Here is a 19,158-nt window from a genome sequence, read left to right as displayed (position 1 = left end):
GTTTCCCCTTTTGGCAACTTCTCTTATCTCCCTCCTTGGTCCTTTCTGTGTGCTTCCCTTTTCTCCTTCCTTCTAGATACTCTGGGGCACTGTTTAAGTCATAGTAACAAGACCTGTCAATCCAGAACCCCTATCTGAGAGATGTGGTGGCAGTAGGCACTGATAGAAATGTACAGACTCATACCCTGTAGTGAAGAGCACAGTGCAGTGCTCCCCGAAACATGAAGCCATGGAGGGAGCTCATAATTTCATGTTACTGCTCAGATGATAGCAACTTTTATTTATTTATTTTTTAAAGATTTTATTTATTTATTTACGAGAGACAGAGAGAGAGAGAGGCAGAGACACAGGCAGAGGGAGAAACAGGCTCTATGCAGGGAGCCCAACACGGGACTGGATCCCAGGTCTCCAGGATCATGCCCTGGGCCGAAGGCGGCGCTAAACTGCTGAACCATCTGGACTGCCTGATAGCAACTTTTAGACAACTATTTGTGAACATATGCAAGAGAGAGAACAGAAAAGGAAACAAACAGAGAAGACTAGTTTGGAGGGTGACAAAGAAATGAGGTGGGTAGGCATTATGAATCTGGCTCCAGGGGTTAAGGATTTTCCCTGCATCTGAGCCACACTGACCTTTGATAAATTCATATCTCAACAGCTTCCTCTGGCTAGGCTCCTACACTGATGCTGGTGGTCTTCTCATGGGAGGGGCACTGGTCCCTGCTATGTTCTACTTAAGAGTCTTGTCTACTCGGTTAATGTCTAATGCTTCTGTAACCTCCACGGCACCTTTACAATCCAGGTACTCAAATCCTTACCATGTCAGCAAAAAAACAGGCGCATACCCCAACAGCTAATAATAACAAGGAACACTGATTGAATTATGCAGTGTACTCAGTGCTTTACATTCTTCATTTCATTTAATCTTCCCAAGACCTTAATGAAGGAGAGATGAATAGTTTAATACTAATATTAGTAGTAATTACTTTTTGATAAGCACTACTGGGGATTGGGCTAGGTACTTTACCCACATTATCCTTAATCCTCACAACCACTTTCCAAGGCAGGTATCATTATACACATTTTATTAAAAAAGAAACAGAGGCAAAAGGAAAAAAAAAAAGAAAGAAAGAAAGAAACAGAGACTTAAAGACATAGCCTGCAACAGTTGTCAGAAAATAAAAAGAAACAGGGCAGCCCGGGTGGCTCAGTGGTTTAGCGCCGCCTTCAGTCCAGGGCATGATTCTGGAGACCCAGGATCAAGTCCCACATCGGATGGAGCCTGCTTCTCCCTCTGCCTGTGTCTCTGCCTCTCTCTCTGTCTCTGTCTCTCATGAATAAATAAAATCTCTAAAAAAAAAATCTTCAAAAATATAAATAAATAAATAAATAAATAAATAAATAAATAAATAAATAAATAAAAAGAAACAGGTGAAACAGAGTCTCTAGGTATGCTAAGGACTAGCATCTAATAAATGAAACTCCAGCCTTCTAAAAAGATTCATTTATCCACTGCATATGTTTTGGCATTCAACAGGAATTCTAGGTCTTTCCAACAGCCCCTTTCCAAAAAACTAAGAGTTGTCTTTTATAAACACACACAAATATACACACATTCACACAGACACGTGCACATTCAGCATGTGTTTACCTCTTCCTCAGGTTTTTGTGACCTTCCCTTGTTTGGGCAGAATCCGAGCTGGCACAGACCGGCAGCAACATCCCCAAAATGGCGGCTGAAAATCAAGCTCCCCAGAGATGTGTGATGTGCAACATTTAGAAGAAGCTTGCAGCTGGTGTACAGTCTCCGGGCTGCATGAGGAGGAGCATCGAGACATACCACATCCTGAACAACGGCCCCAAACTCAGTTCTGCATCTCAAAGGGACTCCAACTCCGGGCATGAGATAGGGGCAGACACCCAAGGTGACTACAAACTGCAAGGCTGACTGGACAGTCTTCTGCTGTGAGATACTAAGTGTATCTGGGCTCAGGGCAGGAGCAGCTTCTGGAGTCCTCGGGTTGGGTTTACCCGGATTGAAACTGGCTGCAAGGTGGATCATGGTTTCCTTCAAGCACAATAGCAACAATAAGGTTTGAGAGGTAAAATTCCAGGTGACATCCACAGAGTTTTGAGGCCTTTCTGCCTTATTAGCCATTTCATCCCTTAGGAGTTTCAGTTTTTCCCAGTGAGGATCCTTCAGCAATTTGTCCTCCAAAGCAGACAGGTTAGAGTTTAAAGTAGCCAACAGGACATCATGTTTTGTGATGAGTAGTGAACCGGAATCCGATCCTTTTGAAGGAAAAAAAAAAAAAAAGATTACATACATGGGAAACAAACTACTTTTCTCTATGTGGAATGCCTTGGCCACTCCAGCTCATTCTCTAGGACCCGGCCCAGATGTCACTGCCCCTGGAAAGCCTCCCCCCAGTTGCACCACCCGAGCCTAAGCAGAATTCGAGACCATGCTTTCTATCTTCCCAAAGCACTCTGGGATGTGGTTAGAACGGCAGAACCTAAACACATTATACTTCATCTAGTTTGTTTCTATTCCTCACATGCTCAGAGGGCAGAGACCTTGTCTAGTCATCTTCCTGGGCTCAAATTGTAGCCAGAACAGAAAAATAAAAGGCGGAATACTTACCACAGAAAATGCATTCTAACTGTTCCAGGTGCCAGGGATAAAGCACTAAACAAAAAAAGTCTCTTCCCTCATAGGGCTTACATTCTAGTAAGGGAGGTCACAAATTACAGCCTAAGATTCAGAGGGGTTCATTTAATCACCTCTTTCCCACAAAACATCTATTTTCAATCTCCCCCCCCCCCCCACCCTGACCCTTCCTAAAATGGTCTTTCCTGCCCTCTACTGGTGAAGGAGCGCTTACATGCTCATAGCAGTAGCTGAGGAGTTGACAACTGCCTTCTTGAAACACGCTCATCTCTTGGCTTCTGAGACACCTCAAGGGCCATCCCTCTATTGCCTCCACTGCCAACTCCTTCTCTACCAGGTTGCTGCTACGTTTTCCAGGGCTTCTCCTGAATTCTGCACTTTCCTCCTCAAGGATCTTCTCCAGGTCCATGTCTTTAAAAGCCATCTATAAGCTAATAACTATGAAATCTGTAGGCCCAGCCCATGATGGTCCTCTAAGTATTAAGATAAGTAAAAAGAAAATCACAAGTAGGCATTATTATAGTCATCGTTAAAACCAGAGAGAAAAAGAAAATCTTGGAAGCAGCCAGAAAAGTATGAGGCACTATCTATGAGGGATGATGCTGTGAATGACTATAAACTTACCAACAATGACTCCTAAGAGATGGTAGAAAAACATCTTAAAATACTGATAGAAGAGGGGTACCTAGATGACTCAGGTGGTTAAGCATCAGACTCTTGATTTCGACTCAGGTCATGATCGCAAGCTCATAATCTCAGGGTTGGGAGATGGAGCTGCAAGTCGGGCTCTCTGGGTGTGGAATCTGCTTAAGATTCTCTCTCCTGGGACGCTGGGTGCCTCTGTCAGTTAAGTGACAGATTCTTGGTTTCAGCTCAGGTCGTGATCTCAGGGTCATACGATCAAGCCCCTCATCTGGCTCCATGCTCAGGATGCAGTCTGCTTGTCCCTCTCCCTCTGCCCCTCCCACCGCTTCCTCAGTTAAATAAATAAAATATTTTTAAAAAGGGGGGGGGGCAGCCTGGGTGGCTCAGTGGTTTAGCGCCACCTTCGGCCCAGGCCTGATCCTGGGCACCTGGGATCGAGTCCCACATCGGGCTCCCTGCGTAGAGCCTCCTTCTCCCTCTGCCTGTGTCTCTGCCTCTCTGTGTGTCTCTCATGAATAAATAAATAAATCTTAAAAAAAAAAAAAAAGATTCCCTCTCTCTCTTTCCTACTATCCCTCCACCACTGCTCCTGCACACACTCTCTTAAAAAAGAGTAAGAAACAAAATGCCAACTCAGAATTCTAGATCTAGTAAAAATAGCTTTCAAAAATCAAAGAGAAGGGATGCCTGGGTGGCTCAGTGGTTGAATGCCTGCCTTCAGCTCAGGGCATGATCCTGGAGTCCTGAGATTGAGTCCCACATCGGGCTCCCTTCATGGAATCTGCTTCTCCCTCTGCCTCTCTCTCTCTCTTTGTGTATCTCATGAATAAATAAATGAAATCTTTAAAAAAAAATCAAAGTGAAATAAAGACATTTCAGATCATTGAAAACCAAGAGAACTATCAGCAGACCTGAACTACAAACAAATGGTAAAGGAAATTCTTCAAGCTGAAGGAAAATAATACTAGATGGAAACTGGGATCTTTAGGAAGAAATGAAAAGCATCAGAAATGTAAATATTCAGGTAAATATAAAAGATTTTTTTTCTTAATTTCTTCAAATACATATATATGTGTGTGTGTGTGTCTGAGGCAAAATTTATAAAATGGTATTGGGATTTATAACTACAATAGATATAATAAACATGAAACTCATAGCATAATGCCCAAGTGGGAGTTATAAAATGACCCTTATAGTTGCAAAGTTCTTGAGGTTCTTTAACCCTTATGTGAAGCAGTAACAATATTAATTCTAAGTAGACTGTGAAAAATTAAGGACGTATATTGTAATTCCAGGATAACTATTAAAAATACAATGCGGGGGGGATCCCTGGGTGGCGCAGCGGTTTAGCACCTGCCTTTGGCCCAGGGCGCGATCCTGGAGATCCGGGATCGAATCCCACGTCAGGCTCCCGGTGCATGGAACCTGCTTCTCCCTCTGCCTATGTCTCTGTCTCTCTCTCTCTCTCTTTGTGTGACTATAGTAAATAAATAAATAATTTTAAAAAAATAAAAAATAAAAAAATAAAAATAAATAAAAATACAGTGCGGGGATCCCTGGGTGGCTCAGCGGTTTAGCGCCTGCCTTCCGCCCACAGCATAATCCTGAAGTCCTGGGATTGAGTCCCACATTGGGCTCCCTGCATGGAGCCTGCTTCTCTCTCTGCCTCTCTCTGTCTGTATCTCTCATGAATAAATAGATAAAATCTTAAAAAAATATACAATGCAAAATGGAGTGTTATGGTTATAAAACCATAACAAAATGTTGAAAATGTAAATGGATATAAGTAGTAACAGACTTCAAAATTAAAATTAAAACACCTTCTAAGAGGGGTACCTACATGGCTCAGTAGGTTAAGCATCTGCCTTCTGCTCAGGTCATGTTGCCAGGGTCCTGGGATCAAGCCCCGCACTGGGCTCCCTGCTCAGTGGAGAGTCTGCCTCTCCCTTTCCCTCTGCCCCTCCTCCTGCTTGTGCTCTCTCTCGATCTCAAATAAATAAATAGAATCTTAAAAAATAAATAAAAACACCTAAGAAACAAAAGAAAGGATTAAAATGGAGTAACTAAAAGAGTGCTCAACAGTACATAACTTATAATAGCATAAAATGAGAAATATATATTCAGTAACAGATTAGATGAGTAAATAACCATCTACCTGTATCTAACATACAATATGTAAGTGTAAGATTTACTTTATTATTTATTGCCTCTTTGCCAACTTGAATAAAAGCTGCTTGAGGACAGGGATGTTGCTCTGTCTTGTTCACTGCCATATTCTCCTTGCCTGGAACAAGGCCTGTCTGATAATACAGTATTGTTCAAAATAGGTAGTTGCTAAATGAATGAATAATGGAATATCTGCAGCCATTAAGTTATGTTGCAGGGCACCTGGCTGCTCAGTCAGAACAGTTATCTGACTTGATCTCAGGGTCAAGAGTTCGAGTCCCACACTAGATGGAGAGATTACTTAAAAAAAAAAAAAAGTTCCATTAAATGTTATTTAACAACAACAAAAAAAAGTTACTTAGAATATGCTCGTTAAACATACTCTAAAGTGAACAGAGTATGAACACTATATAAGCAAAAGATATGAACAGTTTAGCGAAAAAGAAATGCAAATGACTTTGAAACATGAAAATATGATCAACCTTGCTCATAACAGAAGAGTAAATTAAAACTATACTGAAATAGCACTTTCCATTTATCAACTGGCTAAAATCCAAAAGTTTTATAACACATTATGTGGCAAGGTTTTGGGAAATCATGCACTGTCATACACTGCTGGAAGAAACTAAAATGGTAACATTCCTGAAGAGAGCAATTTGGCAAAATCTAGCAAAATTACATACGTATTTAACGTTTGGCCCAGCAATCCCCCCTTTTAGGAATCTTTCCTATAGATAAATACACAGGCAAAAATGCAAAATGACATATACACAAGACTATTCATTGTAGTGCTTCTTGTACCAAAAAAAGACCTCAGACAACCCAGATGTCCATTAAAAGAGAACGTATGGAATAAACAATAGTATATCCATATAATGGCATGCTTGTAAAAGAAAATTGCTGTGAACCACTATGTAGCTATGTAGTTATCTCTAAGACATATTAAATATTAAAAGTAGGGATCCCTGAGTGGCGCAGCGGTTTGGTGCCTACCTTTGGCCCAGGGCGCGATCCTGGAGACCCGGGATCGAATCCCACATCGGGCTCCCGGTGCATGGAGCCTGCTTCTCCTTCTGCCTGTGTCTCTGCCTGTCTGTCTCTCTCTGTGTGACTATCATGAATAAATAAATAAAATCTTTAAAAAAATATATTAAAAGTAAGGTATAAAGGAATATGCCACCTTTTGTGTAAGAAAGGGACCAAATATAAAATACATTACTTGCTTCTATTGTCAAAAAGGCAGTGAAAGAACAAGTAAAAGCAAAATATGGGGGGATCCCTGGGTGGCTCAGCAGTTTCGCACCTGCCTTTGGCCCAGGGCGCGATCCTGGGGTCCCGGGATCGAGTCCCGCATGGGGCTCCGGCGTGGAGCCTGCTTCTCCCTCTGCCTGTGTCTCTGCCTCTCTCTCTCTCTCTCTCTCTCATGAATAAATAAATAAAATCTTAAAAAAAAAAAAAAAGCAAAATGTGTTATCTACAGAGAGAAAAGAATAGTGGGTAGGAGTTAGGGACAAATTTATCCAGTTTTAAAGTTTGTTTTGTAACCCTGTATATGTTTTTCTTTTTCTTTTCCATATATGTTTTTCATAGTTAAAAAAATTAAATAAAAAACTTTTAAAAATAATTCCTAACAATAAAAAACATACAAATGAACCTAATAATTCTGCACTTTATGTCCAAGGTTGTCACAATACAATCTGCAGGTCAAATCTGACCCACCACCTTTTCCATAAAGTTTGATTGGAACACAGTCACGCCAAGATGCCTGGGTGGCTCAGCAGTTTTGGCTCCAGGCATGATCCTGATCTGGGATCCAGTCCCACATCGGGCTCCCTGTAGGAAGCCTGCTTCTCCCTCTGCCTATGTCTCTGCCTCTCTCCATGTATCTCTCATGAATAAATAAATAAAATATTTTTTTAAAAAGAATAATAGGAATCAGAAGAGTAAGAATTTTTCAGTACTTCTTTAAGACTGTCCAGGGCAAGGGTTCTGATTCACTAGCATATCGGGTTCCTTTAGTTAATATATACCTAAAAGGGAAAGGAGTGCTCTCCTAATTTGTCACCACTAACATTAAGATCACTAAACAACCTCTATGACTTCCTGCGACTTTATAAGATCTTTAACCCAAACATCAACACAAAGAAAGTGATTTACAACAAAAGCTATTAGCTGTTTTTCAAGAGCCCTTAATAAAGTAGTCTTCTCTGCCCTCTACTGGTGGTAAATAATAAAACTTACTTGAAAATAACAAAGGCATCCCCTAAAGCTGTTTTCAAAATGGGGTATAGGGATTTCTGTTTTGGGGGGTTTCAGATCGTCAGGAAGTCTGCAAGTTCAAAACTATTTTCATATTAACACTAGGCCATTATTTGCCTTTTACAGTCTCATTCTCTCACGAGTGTACCAACTGAAAAGTTCAGATTCCATACGGCAACTAACCTTTAGGAAATTACCTCTTGTTCAGTTTCAGTACAGTATGAAAAAATATACACAATTATCTGAAAAGGCAACTGAGTTCTTCCTTTTCCAACTAAATATCTGAGTCTAGATTTTCTTCATCTATTTCAATCAAAACAACCTATCATGACAGACTGAACAGAGAAGCAAATATGAAAATCCAGCTGTCCTTAATACACCAGACACTAAAGAGATTTGCAAAAATAAAAACAATGCCATTCTTCCTGATAAGCTGGCTCTTGATCACTACACTATGCAGCCTCAAAATGTTACTCTATGTACCACCTAAAATCATCCCTATCCCACTTTGGGGAATGTCACCCTTATGGACAGCATGATTTATTTTTCCCAATCACCAATTTAAATGCCTATTCTTTGTGACATTTAAAAGCAGATTTCATAGTTTGTGTGGTACTTTTTATTATGTTCAAAGTGCAAAGCAATATGGCATGCAAGAATAAGTGTGGTACAGCTTCATTATTTAAAAATTATCAAAATTTCCAGCCCATTCTCTACAATGAAATTCAAATTTAATGACAGAGTTCAGTGAATCTATATTTAGTATAGAAAATTATAGTTAGGAAAACTGTTGTGGAGATAGTCTATTTCTTACAAACAAAATTTCACTAAAATTGACAAACCACTGGGGCAGCTGGGTGGCTCAGTTGGTTAAGTGTCTGACTCTGGATTTTGGGTCATATCATCATCTCAGGGTTGTAGGATTGAGCCCTGTGTCGGGCTCTGTGCTCAACTCAAAATAATAAATCTTTTTTTTTTTAAGTTGCCAAGCCCCTTTCAAGTTCTGCTTAACTCATTTCTTAACAACAGAGGTGGAGATACTATTATTTGTCCCATGATTGAGAATAGAAATGGAAAGTAGAGGAAGAGAAAATGCTAAATGCAGCAGAACATTCCATGGCTCCAAAGTGAAAGACCATTGGCATCTTCCTTCCTTTCTATGTAATTCCCACCAAGACTGAATTCCTCTTCCCCTTGGAGACTTTCACAGCTCCAACCCTGAAAATTCCTCCTCTAGGCAATTCCTATATGTATGATCCTTTCACCAATAGCATTATTCCACCATGTTGAATATCTCTTGGTCTATATGCATAGTACCATCTCCCCAAACAGACAAGATACTTGGGAGCACAAATTTTTATGTAATTTTGTTTCTACATTAGCAGTAAGGCCAGACTACTTTATACAGATGACTCCCAGTGAATATTACCTCAAAATGAGTCAATTTAAAGATAAATCAAAAATATTTTAATCCAGGTGTGCCTGGGGAGCTCCATTGGTTAAGTGTCTGCCTTTGGCTCAGGTCATGATCCCAGGGCCCCTCACTGGGCTCCCTGCTCAGCGGGGAGACTGATTCTCTCCCCCCCGCTCCCTGCTTCTGTTCTCAATCTCTCTGTCAAATAAATAAATAAAATCTTTTTAAAAAAGTTTAATCTAGCTGGATATAATCCTAACCAGTAATGTCATCCTGACACCTCAATACCCTCAGTCCATCAGAGACATCTGAATACTCATGATGGGGCAGCCTGGGTGGCTCAGCGGTTTAGTGCTGCCTTTGGCCTGTGGCCTGGACCAGGAGACCCAGGATCAAGTGCCACATCCAGCTCCCTGCATGGAGCCTGCTTCTCTCTCTCTCTTTCTGTGTCTCTCATGAATAAATAAATAAAATCTTTAAAAAAAAAAAAAGAATACTCATGATGCAGAGGTGTTTTTTTAATTCCCTCAGCAGCTGATATGATAAAAGAAAACAGCAAGGAGATGCACACAATATATAAAAGGCTATATGTGCAAAATCTTATTTTACCACAGTACATATTCTTTTTCAAGTAGGAATGCTTGAATTCCTGTATGTTAAATAAGTACATGTACATAACTCCACCACATATTCTTCAAGATATAGAGAGGGTCTTTTATAAATGTGCTTTGTGACAAATTATTACTTCCAGATATTTTGCTCATTTAACCTTGTTCTCAGGCATTCCTAGATTGAGTTGCTAGACAAGTGACCTCTCAATTAGCAAGTTAAAACTATATTTTACAGTTTATTTCTTCATTGGGGGAAAGTATATAGTTACCATCCGATAGTGGAAGGCACCTGAGCTCAAATCCTAACTCTATCAAAAAAAAAAAAGTATCCAAAATATATAAAGAACTGATACAACTCAACATGCAAAAAAACAATCCAATTTAAAAATGGGCAGGGCAGCCTGGGTGGCTCAGTGGTTTAGCACTTAGCACGCCTTCCGCCCAGGGCGTGATCCTGGAGACCTGGAATCTGAATCGAGTCCCATGTCGGGTTCCCTGCATGGAGCCTGCTTCTCCCTCTGCTCTGCCTGTGTCTCTGCCTCTCTTTCTCTCTCTCATGAATAAGTAAGTAAAATATTTTTAAAAAATAAATAAAAATGGGCAGAAGACATGAACAAACATTTCTCAAAAAACATCCAGGGGTGCCTGGATGGCTCAGTTAGAAGAGCAAGTGCTGAATCACTCCTGATCTTGAGGATAGGAGTTTCAGCCCCACATTGGGTGTAAAGATCACTAAAAAAATTAAATAAACTTAAAAAAAAAAAAAAAAAAAGACATCCAGATGGCCAACAGACACATGAAGACACTCAACAGGGAAGCCTGTGTGGCTCAGTCAGTTAAACGTCTGCCTTTGGCTCAGGTCATGATCTAGGGGTCCTGGGATCCAGTACGGCATCAGGCTCCTTGCTCAGCAGGGAGCCTGCTTCTCCCTTGGCCTGTTGCTACCCCTGCTTGTGCATACACGCTTGCTCCCTCTCTCTCTCTCTGACAAATAAATAAATAAAATCTTTAAAAAAAAAAAAAAAAAGAAAAGATATTCAACATCATTCATCATCAGGGAAATGCAAATCAAAACTACAATGAGATATCACTTCACACCTGCCACAATGGCTAAAATAAAAAACACAAGAAAGAACAAGTATTGATGAGGATGCGGAGAGAAAGGAACTCTCATGCACTGTTGGTAGAAATGCAAACTGGTACAGCCACTGTAGAGCTAAACAGTATAAAGTTTCCTCAAAACATTAAAAATAGAACTACCCTACAATCTGGTAATCACACTACTGGGTATTTACCCAAAGAATACAAAAACACTAATTCAAAAGGATATATGCACCCCTATGTTTATTGCAGCATTATTTACAATAGCCAAATTATGGAAGCAGCCCATTCATTATCAATAGATGAATGGATAAAGAAGATGTGGAATGTGTGTGTGTGTGTCTGTGTATTATTCAGCCATAAAAAAGAATGAAATTTTGCCATGTGCAACAACTTGGATGGAGCTAGAGCATAATGCTAAACAAAATAAGTCAATCAGAGAAAGACAAAGATTTCACTCATATGTGGAATTTAAGAAACAAACAACACAAGCTAAGGAGAAAGAGAGAAACCAACAGACTCTTAGCTAACAAGAACAAACTGATGGTCACCAGAGGGGAGGGGAGGTGGGTGGAGGGATGGGTGAGATAAGTGATGGGGATTAAGGAGTACAGTTGTTGGCTCGCCGGTTTATCACGCCTTCAGCCCAGGGTGTGATCCTGGAGACCTGGATTGAGTCCCTGCATGGAGCCTGCTTCTCTCTCTGCCTGTGTCTCTGCCTCTCTCTCTCTGTGTCTCTCATGAATAAATAAATAAATTCCTTAAAAAAAAAAAAGGAGTACAGTTGTTGTGACAGGCACCAGGTGTCATATGGAATTGTCGAATCACTATATTGTACACCTGAAACTAATGTAACACTGTATATATTAATTATACATCCTGGCTATGGTGTGTCTGGCTAAGTGGGTAGAGCATGGCACACTTGATTTTGAGGTGGTGAGTTCAAGCTCCACCTTGGGCAAGAGTCTACTTAAAAAGTAAAAATTAAAAAATATCCTGGCTCTACCACTTACTAGACTGACATCGTACCAATTTCCAATGTACCTGAACTTTGGTTCTTCATCTGTAAAATGGAATACGAGTACTACCTATCTCATGGGCTTGTTGAGGACTAAATAATATACATGTCAACAGCATACTCCTGGGCCTGATACTCAGTAGGGACTCAACTACTGTTATAAATGACTTCCTTTCATTTCTCCCAGGACCATGTTTGGGGGAGTTTTTGCATTTGGGGGAGTTATCTCAACATCTGAGACGCGGAACATCACCTCAAGGCCCTTCATGTATCTTACCTGGCTCAGTCCACACAAACCCCTTCCTGCACATACACGGTCGTACTGCTGGTGGCCTTTCTCAAAGCGTCAGACCACCTCAGAAGCTCCGGATGGCACAGTCTGCCTTGGTTTGAGAATGGACCGTGACCTGCCCCTAACTTGACCTCGTGATCTGGGGGCAGGGTAATCTCTTCAGGGAGCCCTACGTGTCCGTGTCCTCGGGGGTAAAAGGAAGAGTGCCAGGCTCACCCGAGGTCCCTTCAGGTTCTACAGCGGGAGATTCTGTCAACGCATCCCGAAAGAGGACAAGTGACTGAATCCGTCCCTAAATCTTCTCCCCACAGCCAGCTCGAACGCCACTGCTTCCTTTTTCTGTACAATCTCCGGCGTCCACAGGGGGCCCTGCGCCCATAGGAGGCTGGACCCGGCTCTCCGCGTCTCCAGTGCCTCGCCTTCGGGCAGCTGCCGCAGTCCCTACCTCAGCGCGGGGCCGGAAGGGCTGCAGGGAGCCGTGCGGCCAGGGCTACTACCGGGTGCCTGGCACGAGGGAAGCGCTCGAGAGACGTGGGTTCCGTCAGTATTCAGCGGATCCCACCCCCTCCTTGAGCTTCGGTTTCCTCAAGTAAAAAGGAGGCTGCACAGACAATGCCCAAAGCCCCCGGGAGCGGGGCGTGGCGGCCTCAGGATCGGGGATCCCAGGGAGGGCCTGAGGGGCACACTCTACGGAAGGCAAGGCAGCCCGGGAAGACTGGCGGCCCAGGGAGTCCCGAGGGCTGCCCGGCGCCGAGATCCGTCCTCTCACCTCCCGGGCTCAGCAGCAGCTTCAGCGCCTCCAGAATGCTCTCCAAGCTGCACGTTTCCAGAGCCTCGCGGCCCGCGGCGGGTCGGGGGGCCGCCATGACTGGAGTGGAATGCGCCACTGGCGACCGGCTCAAGCGCCCCGGCGGGCCGGCATCGCCGCCATATTGAATGTGGCGGAAGGCGCTGGGGGGCGGGGCCCGCTGCGAGGGGCGGGGCCTATTTGGGGGGATGATTCTACTATGAATATTTTCTCAGGCACCTTTTACTCCCCGGCGCGGGGCGGGGGGGGGGGGGGGGGGACTGGCGAGAGACAGCTAACACCACCTGCCTACACACACAATTTCAGAAATTCAATATGATTAAAGAAGAAGGAACAGGGTTGCAGTAGTTTATCATGAGATAATGTGTATCACTATGAAAATAATTTGTGTATGGAAGCGCTAGAAGGCATAGCGAAGTAAACAGATGCTGTGCCTACTTGTAATGAAGTTTGGATACATAAAGCAATGTTCAACTGAATATCGTTGAATTTCTTTATGAGTGATATTTAAAATCAAGTACTGAGGGTGCATAGCTGGCTCAGTTGGTAGCACAGGAGAGTCCTGAGTTTAAGGGCATGGAGTCTACTTGAAAAAAATGAAAATAATGCCAAACAGAAACACATCCATCTTGTTTTGTTTTGTTTTGTTTTAAAAGTTTTATTTATTTTTTCATGCAGAGAGAGAGAGAGACAGAGACACAGGCAGAGGGAGAAGCAGGCTCTATGCAGGGAGCCCGACGTGGGACTCGATCCCGGGTCTCCAGGATCACGCCCTGGGCGGAAGGCGGCACTAAACCACAGAGCTCCCCCGGGCTGCCCCACATCCATTTTGAATAGCTACAAATATTGCTCTTGGTGATACAATATTTGAAATAGACTAATTACAGTTCCCAAAAAATTTTAAATCTTTGCTCCATTTACATTCTTAAAAAATTCTCTGTATATTAAAATCATGTCCCCTCCCCAATAACCTTAATATGTAAAACAGCATTCCTTTGAGAATCAAACCATCAGAGACAGATTTTCACTTATATAAATCTTTGTGGGCCTTTTTAAAAAGACTTATTCATTTGAGAGAGACAGCAGTGAAGGGAGGGGCAGGAGGAGAGAGAAAGGAAGAGAATCTCAAGCAGAATCTCAGCTGAGCACAGAGCCCCATTCAGGACCAATACTACAAATCCTGAGATCACTACATGGAGCTGGATCCCACTACCCTGAAACAGGACCAGACCCAGACACTCAACCAACTGAGCCACACAAGAGCCCCTCCCGGTGGGACATTCTAAACTTTTGTCTAAAAGCCATACTACAAATGTAGGAGAGTACTTCTGAAAACAAGACCTTTAGTGTGCCTGCCTCTCCCTTCACTAAAAAGCAATAATCTCTTATATCATTCTCAACCACCGTCACCACCCACTTTCTGAAAGTGCTTCCAAGCAAGCTGTCCTGCTTCTCCTTGAGATCCCCTGAGCTAGCTTGAATTCACTACTGTTGACTTCCCTTCAGCATTTAGCTGTTAGAAGTCTTAGAAAGTAGGATGTGATCCACTGCCAGCCCCTACCACTGGAGAAAGAAGCTGGTTTTTTACACTCCTTTCTCAGGCCCCTCTTAGTCACTCCCAGGATGTCAGGCTCCAGCCCAAATCCATCAAGTATTTCCTCCTCTCTAAAGTGAGGAGATAAGGGATCCCTGGGTGGCTCAGAGATCCTGGGGTGCCAGGATCGAGTCCCACATCCGGCTCCCGGGCGTGGAGCCTGCTTCTCCCTCTGCCTGTGTCTCTGCCTGTCTCTCTCTCTCTCTCTAGGTCTATCATAAATAAATAAATAAAAATAAATCTTTTTAAAAAATAAAGTGAGGAGATAACAGATCTATTTTTACAAAGCTATTGTAGAGAGTTAAAGTGATATTGTTCTTAAATATTTAGCAATGTATGCCAAAGAGGGGATGCTTTAAACAATTGTACCAGGGATCCCTGGGTGGCTCAGCAATTGAGCATCTGCCTTCAGCTCAGGGCATGATTCCGGAGTCCCGGAATCGAGTCCCACATTGGGCTCCTTCCATGGAGCCTGCTTCTCCCTCTGTCTGTGTCTCTGCCTCTCTCTCTCTCTCTGTCTGTCTCTCATGAATAAATTTAAAAAATATTTAAAAAAATAAAAAATTGTACCATTATCTTATTCTCCATCTCTTCCTCAAATAAAATTCTACCACAATGTCTTTAAATTGGAAAAACATTTTTGAAGGGGAAATTAATGACCTATGAAATTACCACAACTCTTTTTATTGTGTTGTATATCCCACTGAAGACTTTGGCAGAAGATAGTTTTTCTTCAGCTATGTATGTATCCAAGTTCATTTTGGAGAATAAAAAATTTGAGGTCTCCCTGTAAAGGCCACCAAAACAAACAAACAGCAACAACAACAAAAAAACCCTAATGGGGTGCCTGGGTGGCTCTGTGGTTGGGCATCTGCCTTTGGCTCGGGTCATGATCCTGGGGTCCTGGGATCAAGTCTGGCATGGGGCTCCTCTCAGGGAGCCTGCTTCTCCCTCTGCCTGTGTCTCTGCCTCTCTGTGTGTCTCTCATGAATAAATAAATAAAATTAAATTTAAAAAGCCCCCAAACAAAACCCAAAAGTTTAAGACATTTCAAGATACTAAACATTTAGCGAAGTGGGTGTAAAGCATTTTGTGGGAAAGGCCTACCCCTAAGATTTCTGGGCACTGGAGTAGAAACACAGGTGGAGGCCTTCATACCATATGCCTAAGTATTTCAAAGTGTAAATCAAACAAATAGACTATTAAATAAAATATCTTCTATTCTCCTACTTTGAAAAATATACCAGGTTTGAGTTGAAAATTGTCAGACTTGGCCTTAGAGTTCCATATTGAATGTGCCAGCACAGGGAAACCAACTTCCCACCTCTGGCCTGACTCCTTTTTCTTACCACTAGTGTCTCCATCCTGCATTCACACATGTGGACACCACAGCCTAGATATGCGTACACCCCTAAAAAACTACTACTTATCCCCCTAGGGTGGGGGTACATACACAGGGAGCATGGTTCACCTTCCAGAAGGCAGACCCAGTGAAGAGGCCCACATAGCACTGGAAGCAGACTGGGGATGGTTGGAAAGGAAATTCCAGAGTCCCAGAACTTGGAGTGAGGTCTGAGAGGAAGGTGAGGATTTGGGTTGGGCAGTTCCCTAAGACTGGTGTATTCCTTGTCCATAAAGATATGCATCGTGGAGGAGGCCAGGTAGGGCCTGTAGAGCAGAAGACCCAGGGTAGGGACCCTACCGGCCAAGTCTAAGGGTTGTAATGGTGTGGGATTTACAAAAGATGGTAAGAGGAGCCCCAGAGGTGAGAATCCTTTATCCCAAAACATTATGGCACCAGATCTTATCATTTGGGCTCTAAAGGCTCAGATACCACAAAATGACACAGCTAATTTCAAAAGCAGTGTTATAAAGATCCTAAAAGTTTTTTCCAGCAAAAAAATTCATCCCATATAGAATATTGGATGCATCTTAATACATATGAAAGGATGTTGGAGGAGTGCTTAGGGTTTATAAGGTTATAAATAGGCTCTGCATCTGAAAAAAAGGAAGCATTCTCAAGCTTCTCTTGCCCTAAAAAATTATTAAAATTGGCTTTTAATTACTCTACTTCCTTAGAATCCGGTATTTACACTTACAGGATCTTAGTTTATAGAACTGAATTCTGGTCTGGCAGCCCCTTCCTCGGTTTGCTCTGTGGCTCTGTTAAAACACTTAAGTACAGCTGGGAGACTCCCTCGCATGTGCTGTTAAATATCCATCACAACCAATATGCACAAGAGCTAATGAGAGGCTGCTGCTTCCCTTGCAATGAACCATACGGGGATGTTCAAGACACACACACAGAGGTCTGTATTCATGGAAACTATTCCACGGATTTGAAGTCGAGCAACTAGGAGCCCATTATCAGGGACGTGAGAGACAGCAGCAGAACATCGCATCCAAGCTGGCTGGGGCATGCTTTGCCTCAACCCAGAAAACTAGCAGGCCTAATGACACCCAACAGCCATCAATGGCTGTTTTATAGAAACATAATTCCCAGTAAAGACCAGTAAAAAAACAAATTAAGAGTTCTTCTGGGTACATATCTTTTTTTTTTTTTAATTTTTATTTATTTATGATAGTCACAGAGAGAGGGGAGGGTGGGCAGAGACACAGGCAGAGGGAGAAGCAGGCTCCATGCACCGGGAGCCCGACGTGGGATTCGATCCCGGGTCTCCAGGATCACGCCCTAGGCCAAAGGCAGGCGCCAAACTGCTGCGCCACCCAGGGATCCCTGGGTACATATCTTCTAAAGCCACGGTAATAACTGGAGTGGCTTATATAAATCTTTGTGGGGCTTTTTAAAAAGGCCCATTTTCCATAACTGCCCCCAAACTCTTACCCAATTCTTGTCAAAACCTTACTCACTGCAATGATCCTCATCACTCCACAAAGAAGGGGTGCCTGAAGCTCATTAATTTTTCATTTATTTTATTTTTTAGGGCATTTTTAAAATGTAAGATTTTAGGTAAAATCTGAACCCCAATTTTCACTTATTTTAAAGGAAAGCTTTTCTCTTTAGCATCAATCAGATATTTATAGGAGAGGAAGAACTTATCTCTGTCCTCTTAGATTTTGAATAGGGAGGCCTGTGAATTAAACTGACAAGAGACAGATTCGTGAGAGAAAGAAAGATTTTTATTCAGATCCAATGGAGTTCACAGAAAAATATGACTTAGAAAGGTGGTTAGAATTTGGGGCTTAGGGACGCCTGGGTGGCTCAGCAGTTGAGTGTCTGCCTTCAGCTCAGGGCATGATCCCCGAGTCTGGGATCGAGTCCCACAACAGGCTCCTTGTGGGGAGCCTGCTTCTCCCTCTGCCTATGTCTGCCTCTCTGTGTCTCTCATGAATAAATAAATCTTAAAAAAAAAAAAAAAAAAAGGAATTTGGGGCTTATAGTCCATCTTAATAGAGAAAGGCACGTATGGAGAAACAAATAATTTTGAGAAAAGAAATGAGATAGGAGATGGGATTTAAAAAAAAAAAAAAAAAGATTTGAGAAAGAGAGCACAGAGGGAGAGGGAACAGCAGACTCCCCGCTGAACAGGGAGCCAGATGCAGGACTTGATCCCAGGACAGTGAGATCATGACCCAAGCTGAAGGCAGACACTAAACCCACTTAACCCAGGCACCCCAGAGATAGGATTTTTTTTTTTTTTAATAGATAGGTGACATTTTGTTAGATAAGGTTTTCCTTGTTTTGAGAGAGAGCATGCACACACATGAGTAGGGGGTGGGCAGATTGAAAGGAAAGAGAACATCTCAAGCAGACTCCATGCTGAGTGCAGAGCCCAACACAGGGCTCGATCTCACAAGCTTGAGATCATGAGCTGAGCCGAAACCAAGAGTCAGACATGCAACCCACTGAGCCACCCAGGTGCTCCTGTTTAGGTGATTTCTTACCCTGGGGTGCCAATTTCTAATCTCTGGTAGTAGAAGCCAATCCTCCATGCTTATGGAACTCCTTGGAAAGGGATTTATGATCGCTGAATTTGTTGAGGGGGCTCTGCTTTTAGACAGATAAGGGGAATCTAGAGAAAAACTTCTTCACAGGGGTATATTCTAGATCCTTTATTTCAACTTCCAGAGGGTTATCTACTGTGTCAGGTACCATCTCCAAGCCAACTCATCTTCCCTGCCAACAGAAGCCTTCACAGAACACCACTTTGGATCTGCTCACACCACTTTGGTTGTTCTGTTGGACTCACTAAATCCACAGCAGCAGCCACGGGGTAAACAGATGCAAAACTACCTTCTCTGTAGTTTTTCTCACAAGTTACATTTTCTGACTGCTGTAGCCCTCTACCCATGGTAGTTACTTTGTAAACAGATTAATTTTATTGTCTATAGAACCATTTTATCTTTATTTGTCCTCATGGTATTTTATTTCTCCTGGGCCATTTTTATTGTGGTAAAATACACACAACATAATGCCAAATCCAGTGTCATGATGACTATTTTCTCCTGAGTTTTAGTTTTAGCCCTTCGATTTTGAGTCTTTGATCCATTTTATTTCTTGTATATAGTGTAACGGTACATCTAATTTCATTCTTTTTTTTAAGATTTATTTAATTAT

The 19,158-nt window shown here is 42.4% G+C and overlaps 1 protein-coding gene across 5 annotated transcripts in view; it reads right to left on the bottom strand.

The window, feature by feature from the left end:
• Positions 1-13,110, bottom strand: part of TANGO6 (transport and golgi organization 6 homolog) — a 198,627-nt gene extending 185,517 nt beyond the window's left edge. The window contains exons 1-3 of one of the 5 annotated variants that reach the window (XM_072816433.1): positions 12,947-13,069; positions 2,886-3,144; positions 1,652-2,292 (exon numbers count right to left, since the gene is read on the bottom strand). In XM_072816433.1, the coding sequence (XP_072672534.1) occupies positions 1,652-2,158 (507 nt within the window). In that variant the 5' untranslated portion in view covers positions 2,159-2,292; positions 2,886-3,144; positions 12,947-13,069. Of the gene's footprint in view, positions 1-1,651; positions 2,293-2,885; positions 3,145-12,162; positions 12,356-12,393; positions 12,900-12,946 lie in introns of those variants that run through there. The other 4 variants (XM_072816443.1, XM_072816423.1, XM_072816452.1 and 1 more) reach the window with 4 other exon arrangements.
• Between the last annotated feature and the right edge of the window lie 6,048 nt (positions 13,111-19,158).

This window comes from Canis lupus, chromosome 3 (genome assembly GCF_048164855.1).
Source record: "Canis lupus baileyi chromosome 3, mCanLup2.hap1, whole genome shotgun sequence".
NCBI lineage: Eukaryota > Metazoa > Chordata > Mammalia > Carnivora > Canidae > Canis > Canis lupus.
The sequence above is the reverse complement of the archived record's forward strand: the minus strand, read 5'-3'. Positions and strand labels throughout refer to the sequence as shown.